We start from the raw sequence: 9,734 nt of genomic DNA, 5'->3' as shown, positions 1-9,734 counted from the left end.
AGTGGTCCCAAACTGCAGAAATAAAGGATGAGCAGCTTTGCTGAAGTCCACTGGTCACTGGTGTGCTTTATTTACATATAATTTTCATAAACTGGTTGAATCAGGATGTTCGTGGCTACTAGCCACAATGGCTGTATTCTGTCTCCAGTGTCGGAGGCAGCATGCCTCTGAATGCCAGTTGTTGGGAATCACAAGTGGGGAGAGGGCTCTTTCACTCAGGTCCTGCTTGTGGGCTTCCTATTGGGGCACCTGGTTGGCCACTGTGAGAACAGGATGCTGGACTAGATGGGCCACTGGCCTGACCCAGCAGGCTCTTCTTATGTTCTTATCTCAGGTTAATCAACTAACACTTTGGCCTCATTCAGAAGTCATTTAAAATCCATAGCGTCACTTAACTATGGTTTAAAGGTGAATGTTCAGTGCTCTGGTGCCCAGTGAGACAACCACAACGGCTTCACTCCTCCCCTGCTGCTGGGAGCTTAACCAACATCTGTCTTGGTGTGCATCTGCACCTGAGCTACTGAACCTGAAAACAAACCTTGGCTACTGGTCATGTATGGTTGGGAGATGCAAACCATGGGTCCTGTCTAGAATGTAGCACTAAGCCAACTAGTGGGTGACAGTGTTGGACAAAGATCCAGATTCAAATCTCCACCCAGCTATGAAGCCCACTGGGTGAGCTTGGACGAGACACCGTCTGTCAGCCTGACCTATCTCACAGGGTTGGTGTAAAGATAAAATGGAAAGGTGAGGGGAATCACATGTATCACCTTGAGCAATTTGGGGGAAAGGTGGGATATAAATGCAATAATAATTAAATAAATATATTTCTGCTGCTGCAATGCCAGGACCCCAGCCAACATGCTGAGCTTTTTTTAAAAAAAAATGATAATCAACAAGCAGCAATGTGGTGGTGATGGGAATGCTGGATTGTGCACTGCAGACAACAGGGTGGATGGATTGAAGGAGGCGGTTAGTGCTTTTAGGCCATGGTATGATAATCAGAACGGATGACTTGGTTAGCATGCACTTGGGGAATGAGAGCGGAGCAGAAGACATTAGCGCATGGCACACACACACCTGCCCCTCTTGCAAGCATCTGCAAGCGTGCATGCATTCAGGCACATGGGAGGGGGGAAGCCGTCAACTACCACAGGGTCTTGGAGAGAGAGATTGGGGTGGCAGAGTGAAGGTGGAAGAAAGGGGGAGATGCTGGCACACATATTTAGCCTCAGAGATGTGGGGCGAGCAAGTCCTGGGCTTCTTCACTGCTCCTTGGCTCCGTCTGGGCCGAAGGTGAGATCTGGGTGATCTCGCAAATAAGAATAATTTTTAAAAGGAGATGACAGTGAATCAGGAGCCAATAAAGGCAGGCAGGTTGGCTGCAGGAAGGAAGGGGGAAAGCAGCCTTTCCTTGCAGCCTTGCTTTTTTTTGCTTCATGAAAAGCCCTCTCTTATTCTGAGTAAGGGCATCAGCATCAGCAGCAGTGCGAGGAGACAGGAGTCGATGATAGCAAGCCCCTCTTCTTCTTGGTAGCTCTACCCTCAGCCACTTTTGGCATATGCTATGTGTTTTATAGGCAGATGCCTGCCCTCAGCACTCTTAAACACTTAAGGCGAACACCTTGAATTGGGTTCGGAAGCCAGCAGGCAACCAGTGCAGTTGCTTTAGGACACGTGTTATGCTTGTTCTGATAGATGTCCCTGCTGCTGCATTCTGCACAAGTTGCAGCCTCCAGCCCATCTTCAAGGGCTGCCCCATGTAGAGCACACTGCAACAGTCTAATCTGGAGGCTACCAGAGCATGAAGTAAAGTGGCAAAGTAATTTCTGTCCAGAAAGGCCACAGCTGGAAATAGACACTCTGGGTCTTAAGTGACAAGATCCAAGAGTCTTACCCACCCCCAAGCTACACTAGGGATGGGAGAAAAATGTCATTTTGTTTGCATTTAATGAGAAAGCTATTTAATATGCACTTTCCAAAGCAACACGCAAACTGAAACATAGCCGTCTTGTGACATTCATACTTGTCCAGATTTTGCAATGTAATTCTCCAACCAGTGTGTGCAAAAATGCTTAGAGAAAAAAGCACACACTAACGCATTCTATTAGGGGGAATGCGTGTCTTAGTCAAAACAGCACACAAAGCATGTGTTTATTCACAGAAATCTGCACTAAAATGTTGGTTTTTAAAATTGCAAACTGCTACGGAAATGTGAAGGGAACTGAAAATGGAAAAAAATAAAAAAAGAAAGGGAGAGAACCGAAATGGCCACTTTTATACACTCCTAAATAACGCAACGCAGTTGTTCCTTCCAGGAGAGCGCATCCCATCCAGGACAGACTGTCTCTCCACCTCACAGACCTGAGACCTTGGCACATGTAGCAGCTCCATCTTCTCTGAATTCAGTCGCAATTTAAATAAATGGCTTAATGCCATTTGATCCTAAGGCCCTTGGAGGCTTGCTGCGACAGTTTTGCTCGGTACTTTAGGGATCTGTGAATCTAGGTGTCTGTGAGAAAGAGCATAGGTCAGACTGCAGTTTTATGTGACGCAGAGGAAGAGAGACAACAGCTGAGATTTGGGGAGCTGTAGAAGACTGGGTGGGGGTGGAAATGGTCCAAAGCCATTAAATGAAATTGTAAACAACGAAATAATGTAATGTTTTCATTAGAGAAAGCTTTAGTTATTAATACATAATTTCATTTGGTGATGTAAATGAAACATGTAACAAATGCATATAAGATACAACAAACAGTGTTCATTACTATCCTCCCACATGTTTGGGATTTTTGGTTTAAATACTCGCAGAAAAATGGTGGTTGAGCCAATCATCTCTTAGAACAACCTTCATCGAGCTGGTGCCCTCCAGATGTTTTGGATTACCATACTGGCTGGGGATGATGGGAGTTGTAGCCCAAAACATCTGGAGGGGCCCAGCTTGGCAAAGCCTGACTAAAATCCTCAACCATATCTATTTTCGAACTGCTGGGACCTCTTGAATTATCCTCCACTGTTCTTCTCAGCAGACGATGACTCATCGGTCATACGATTTAGGCCCCGCAGCAACTCAAACCGCCTTTTCAAAGAGAAGTCCAAATTTATGAGAAGGTCAGAAAAATATTTGGCCTGCTCCACAGTAAAATGGCTCTTATTCAAGAAGACTCTGAAAAGGTCAGGATCTCCATCCAGCTCCAGGAGTTCTCTGATGTTATTCTTAATCTTGTCTAACTCCAAAGCATTGTCCTCGTAAAAGTCCAGTAACGTTTTCTCATCTCTTGCTGGCACTTCGCACTGTTGGTTTCCTTCTCTGCTTTCGCTGTTGCCCTCCTCCAGCTTCTTGAGCTTCTTGAGCTCTTCCTGCTGCCGCTTGTCTTCCTCACACTGGAAAATCCAGCTCAATCGGCAAGGCCAAAAGTGGGCAAGAATAACCCAATCTGTCACCTCTCGGATCACCTTACTGTCCTCTTCCACAGTCAACCCCCCTAGTTTGGGTATAAATCCCAGCTTGAGCATATACAGGATAGTCAGCACTGAGTTGACAACCCGGATCATTTGGACAGAATTCCCAGGAATGTAGTCGTCAAATTCCTCTTCGAATATTTTTTTAAAGTCACAAAGAATGCTCTCTCTGCTCAGTGAGTCTATCTTGCCATACTGTGTTCCTTTATCAGGAAGAGGCTTCACTTCCTTTTTCACAGTCTCTTTGAGCAGCTGCTTCTTGGCCTTAAAACTCATCGGGGGCAAGGAGAAGGGCAGGGACACAATTTGATCTAAGTATAAGTAGCCGTTGCTCCAGGTGTTACTTGACCGCTGGATACTGTCCACGAGGATTTTTGGATCAGCAGCCAAGATGGTGATAAACGGAGCATCTTTGTCCGAAAGAAGGATCTTCATGGCATCCAGAACTGCCACCACTTTGTCTGGAGTGCATAGGTCCAAATTGATGATCTTCAGGACCACCCGGATCTCCTGATTCTCCTCGAAAGCCATGAAACGGAGGAAATCAGTTATTGTTTTCACCTCTTGCTTCACAAGGTGCATGAAGCCCAGCTGGTCACTGAGATTCTTTCTGTTCATTTCTTTCTCAAGCTCCTTTTTCAGTGTGAATAAAAGGTTTTTCATGCAGCATATAAAAGGCAAAGAAAAGAGGCCAAACAGTGATGTTACTGTGTATGCCATGTTTTCCCATAAATGGCCTCCCATTTTTTCCCTCATCAGCACAATAATTAGAGATAAGCCAAGAAGCAGACATGCAAGACAAGACAAGAAGACTTTAGTCCATCCTTTCAAAACCCATTTCTTTTTCTTCCCAGTCTCTTTAGGGAATTCCGCACCAAAAACCCTAAAAGCGCTGAATGAGATTTTGTTCTTCCCTTCAGTCTCATCAAGCAGTGTTGTAACGAGGCCGGCCCAGGTACAATCGCATCCTACATATTCCCAGGCATCAAAGTTGATGAAAATATATCGGATGCTTTTAGGCTTTCCCGGGGTCAAACCAGGGCATGCAAAAATTATGTGGAGGATGAACAAGAAGATGAACACGGGTCTTGCATCTTCGGTTCCATTGTTGCTTTGGTTGCTTTTCTCGCTCATGTGATCTGCAATGGAAAGCAGAATGCCTTGCATTCACACCCATTCCCACTTTGTGAGCATGTTGCGATCGCTGCAGGCCACGGAGTTGGGAAAGGGATATTACATTGGCCTGAACAGATCATCACCTAGTCTTTTATTTTAAAAGGTCAACCACAGAGATTCTGCTGCTCGTTACAATCTGAAAATTCTGCATGATTTCCCAGATTCAGCCAGACCAACAATTTATTTCGTGGTCTTGGGCCAATATCTGCTGGCCGTGACAGTTTCAGCTCATTCGAATCATGATAAAACTGACCGTCATAAACAAAACGTTGTGGCGGCAGCTCAGTCTGGGAACAGCAGATGCTGCGTGATTCTTGGTTCAGCAGCTGTGGAGCTGCAGGTAAGAGATCCAGTTGAAACATCGCTGGGAGCCCCCATATAAGAGCAGTGTATCTGTATATCACTAAATGTGTCTTGAGGAAATATATCCACAGTTTGGAGCATTAGGGTGCTTATAGCTAAAGGTGGGGATATAGTACACTAATGCAAAACTAGGCTAAAGACAGAAAACCTAAAGTAAAGCCTTACATGGCTTGGCCTCCATTACCTGAAGGATTATGCCTCTCCTCCTGTGAGCCTAACTGGGCCCTCAGGTCACTCAAGGAGGCCCACCTCTGATTGCCCCTTCTGCGGAAATCTGGCTAGAGGCAACAAGAGAGAGGGCGTTTGGGGGCAGTGACCCTCCCCTTCTGTGCAGTGCTCTGCCCAAGGAGACTTTCCTGGCACCCACGTCACACTCCTTTCAGGGCCAGGTCTTTCTTTTCTCTCAGGCCTTTGAAGAATTTTCACATCTTTATTAGCCATGGTGTTTTTAGCGTAATTTATTTGGGTTTCCTCAATCTGATGGGGTTTGGGATTGTGCTTGAGAGAGGAGTCCCATTGCTGGTTGTTGGTTTATTAAGGTTGGGTATGTTGAGCTTACTTTGGAGGCTGTGTTTCTTTATACTGGAATGGAGGCTTTCAATTATTTTTATTGCAAGTTGCCCAGAGACTTTGGTGTAGGCAGCTCGCAAACCCAATACATAATTAATAATGCTAACAATGTAAGTTATTTAATGCATTCAATATTTGAATAAGCATTTGGCAGTTGTTTTGTGAATCATCGGTGTACCTTGGCACTTATTGGCCAGGAGTGGGTAGAGCACTGTGGCAGTCAGGTCCTGCTTTGGGCTTCCCATTGGGGCATCTGACTGGCCGCTGAGAGGACAGGATGGTGGATTCTGATGGGCCCTTGGCCTGATCTAGCTACAGGGCTCTTCTGATTTTCTTAACATTGGAAGGCAGGATCGTGATAACTTCTAACTGAGCAGTTGGTTAGAACATGGGAACGCAGGAAGCTGCCAAAGCTGCCCAGCATTGGTTTGCCTAGCCCAATATTGTCAGCACCACCGTTCTTCAACCTTGGGTCCCCAGAGTTTGTCGGACTACAACTGCCATCATCCTTGGCCATTGGCTGTGGTGGCCGGGGATGATGGGAGTTATAGTCCGACAACCTCTGGGGACCCAAGGTTGAAGAGCAATGGTCTGCACTGACTAGCAGTGGTTTAGGCAGAAAAAGGACTTTCTTTGCCCTACCTAGCAATGCTGCCAGGGATTGCAGCAGGGACCTTCTGCATGCAAAGCAGGTGCTCTGCCACTGAGCTACGGCCCTTCCAATGCAGCCTGCATGTCTTTCTTTGTATCCCTGTAAGTGAAAGGGGTCAGATAATCTTTTAAACAGAAATTCAGGAAGGAAATCTTGAATATTCCAGTGAGGCAGCCTGCTCACGGCAGCATGCACATTATAGTAGTCATTTTTCTAGACAGCTTCTCATAATGGTTGGCCACATTGTATGGCAACAAGAACCCATGTTGGTGCTCGAGCTCGATCCAGCCAGACCCACAAGGGAAACAGATTTTAGGTGCTCTAACTGCATCGTAGGGTCCTTACCCACCAGAGAGAGAGGAGGAAGGCAGAGTCTCTGGCAGTCAGCAGGTCCTCCTTTAAGACCTAGAGCAGCCTTTGCGAATCAGATCCCCTCTAAATGTTTTGGACTACAGCTCCCATCAGCCCCTGCCAGCTGTGCGGTCTGGGGCTGATAGGAGTTGTAGTCCAAAACATCTAGAGGGAACTGTTTTGCGGAAGGCTAGCATACACACTGGGGTTGACAAAACAGGGAAAGATCCTTTCCCTGTAACATAATTCAATGCACACTGCATTCTGCCTCTGCACCTCACATTTGATGACTCACATGAGGAGCGATGGTGCTTACTTTCTATGTTGTTTATAAGCATTTTCTTGTTTCGCCCCCACGGGGCAAAAAATCCCACCGTCACAGGCAGGGTAATTTCGTGTAGAGTCTCAGCCAAGGCTCTGCAGTAAATGGTTTCATTTGTTGGAGATTCTTCTGTAAAACCAAAAGGAAGATTAAATGATTAAATAACAACCGCCACCAGACTGTGAGTAGCAGCAGCAAGAAGAAGGAGCAAAGAGAACTGAAATCTAGAGGAATGATTTGGAAAGAATCTTACACACCTGGATTTGCCTTATCTGTTGCTTTGTTTCCCATCTCCTGGACTGGAATGTAGACTGGTCTACTCATCCTGGCATTTGAAAAGTCCCAAGCACAAAGGCTGCTTAACTCTGCCAAAGAAGTGTAGAAAAACTAGTAGAGTGCCCTCCCTCTCCTACTGGTTGCTGCTTTAAAGCAAAGTTGCATTCAGTGGTGTCTGGTGGCCATCTGGGGCTGGTGGGGCGGAAGGCAGGGAACCCAACATAAGGTGGAGCCAGAGCCAATGACAAGCAGAGGCAACTCCTGCTACTTCTGTCCCCATCCTCCTCCTCCTCCTCCCTGTTGACTTCCCCAAGGGCAACACTGAGACTTAAGGGGGAAGAGAAGGTGGCAGGCAGGGCCGCTGTCTGGAGTGGCTGTAAGTAAGGCAGCAGGTAGATGGAAGCTGGCTGAAGGCAGACTGAGGTTGGTGGGGCAGCACCCCTTTCCCAGAAATGGACAAGCCTCCTATGGAAGAAGAACAAGCTTCCTGTTGTGTTTAGTTCAGATCAGCTAGAAACACCTTTATTTTGTTCAAACAGCTGTTTGGAAAGGACATGGAAATTCCTAAGTTCTCTCCCCTTGAAATTTTACAGCACATATTTATACCATTCCCCAAAGGTCATGGAAGAAATTACAATATCATTTTAAAATTTTATTTTAGCCTGTCAGCTTCACATGTTCTGCTGTCTTTCACATAATGGAGAAAACATAGTGCAGATAAAATTAAACTTTAAACAGAGTGAACACTTTACAGTCTCAAGTTTACGTACACACAGCCTGCAAATGCTTTCCTCCCCTGTTTGCTCTTATTGTTTACACTACTTGCAGTTTGGCATAAGCATTTTCCTAGGAATCTCAGTAGGCATCATCATTCTTAGCAACTGATTAAGGACTGCCTAAATTGGATTATAACAAGATATAACTATCTTAGTTCTTTAAATTTCTGTGGTTCTTTTCAGCACATATTTTGAAATTCCTCTGCCAACTTTTGCAAATCTGTAGCAGACCAAGGTGCATGCACAACTTCTAAACCTTGGAGGTCCAGGGAGCTCCCTTAAGGGGTTCAGCCCAGCACATGTGGATGTAAGAGGCTTTTGTCTTCTGGTGTTAAATGCTGGTGCAGAATTGGACATATTTAATGAAGCCTCCTCTATTTCACTCAATGTCTGTCTTATTCCAGACAGTTGAGGTTGGACTTCACAGAGTGGGACATTTGGGATTGTCCTTCAGAGTCTGAATAAGGTGAATGTTGTTGACCAATCTCTGTAATGGGCGAAGAAGGGGCAATAGTACCAGAACGATTAAACCCCTGGGGAGACTGAGGTACAATAGTCTCTACCGATGGAGGAGGACACCCACTTCAGGATGGTATGGTGCAGGCTTACTAGTAAACAAACCTATAATATCTTCTGGGGTCTTTTCCTCTTTCCTTTTCTTGGGTTTTAATTGAGGATACAAATGTACCTTGGGAGCAGTTGGTGGGCATGCCCGGGTTGGTGCACATTTTCCTTTTAACTCCTTTAACTAAGACTTCAGTTTCTCATTGGAGTCCTTAAGACTCCGAGTTTGAGATTCTTGGTGACTTTTTGACATTTCTGAATACCAGCCAAAAAACACTTCCCATTGGGTCTGTGGTGTTTTACTGCCTCTTGATTCAAGGACCCCACAGAGATGAACAATGTTATCTAAATCAGAACTTCCCTGGACTGTCTAGTGTAGAAATTCCATTGTTCCAAAAATCTACAACTTCTGTATCCATCATTATTATACATATAGAAGGCAAGTATTCCTTTTCTCCATTCCCCATTCTCTCAATTCTGATTCTCCACTCCCCATTCTCTCAGTTTACACAGGGAAAGGGTCCACTGCGTTATGACGTTCAGCTTTTAAGCCTAGTCCCAGACCTGATCAGCAGCTCATATACAAAGGAAAAATTAGTTCACATCTGTCTCAATTCACACAGGTCTTTCACACAAGGAAAGGCTTATTTCAGAAGTCCAGTCTGGTCATGGGATCTGCTCACAGCACAACATTGCCACCTAGTGCCCTAAGACAAAACTGTGATGGTGGCACGAAATAGATTTCCCCACAATTAGGGCTTGTCCACATGGGAGCAAAACATTGTATTAAAGACACTGCTTTTATCTCCATTTTCTGCTTGCACAGTCCACATAGGGGGCTCAAAGCCAGGTGCAAACCCGTTGCTTTTCATTCACACTGAAGGGAAAGGATTAATCACACAGCTTCCTAATGACCATGCCCTCTTAAGCTCAAAATTACACTTCCTCTGGTTACTTTGGCAACTGAGAATGCTCAGTTTGTTCCAGAGTTTCATAAAGTGCGATTATTTGTATTTTCACTGCTACAATCCAGCTGGAATGCAAATATTTGCTTGAACAGTGTTATGCTTTTGTGCACAAATTAGGGGAGAAAGAAGTTTTCAGGAGGCTTGCAGAACAGGAGCCAGCAGCCAGACAGGAAATGAAATGAAAGAAGGGAGGAGGAGGGAGTGGGCGTGAGCACACCCACCTAAAGCATCAGAGTAAAGCATCTGCAAGAAGA

At 45.4% G+C, this 9,734-nt stretch overlaps 1 protein-coding gene across 1 annotated transcript; it reads right to left on the bottom strand.

The window, feature by feature from the left end:
* Window positions 1–2,839: 2,839 nt before the first annotated feature.
* Window positions 2,840–7,211, bottom strand: LOC133370692 (NTPase KAP family P-loop domain-containing protein 1-like). The gene is made up of 3 exons (XM_061597346.1): window positions 7,154–7,211; window positions 6,891–7,025; window positions 2,840–4,601 (listed from the first exon to the last, which is right to left on the bottom strand). Exons 1-3 carry the CDS (start codon window positions 7,185–7,187, stop codon window positions 3,004–3,006), a joined length of 1,767 nt encoding a protein of 588 aa, XP_061453330.1. The 5' UTR covers window positions 7,188–7,211; the 3' UTR covers window positions 2,840–3,003.
* Between the last annotated feature and the right edge of the window lie 2,523 nt (window positions 7,212–9,734).

Source organism: Rhineura floridana, chromosome 15 (genome assembly GCF_030035675.1).
Source record: "Rhineura floridana isolate rRhiFlo1 chromosome 15, rRhiFlo1.hap2, whole genome shotgun sequence".
Classification (NCBI taxonomy): domain Eukaryota; kingdom Metazoa; phylum Chordata; class Lepidosauria; order Squamata; family Rhineuridae; genus Rhineura; species Rhineura floridana.
The sequence above is the reverse complement of the archived record's forward strand: the minus strand, read 5'-3'. Positions and strand labels throughout refer to the sequence as shown.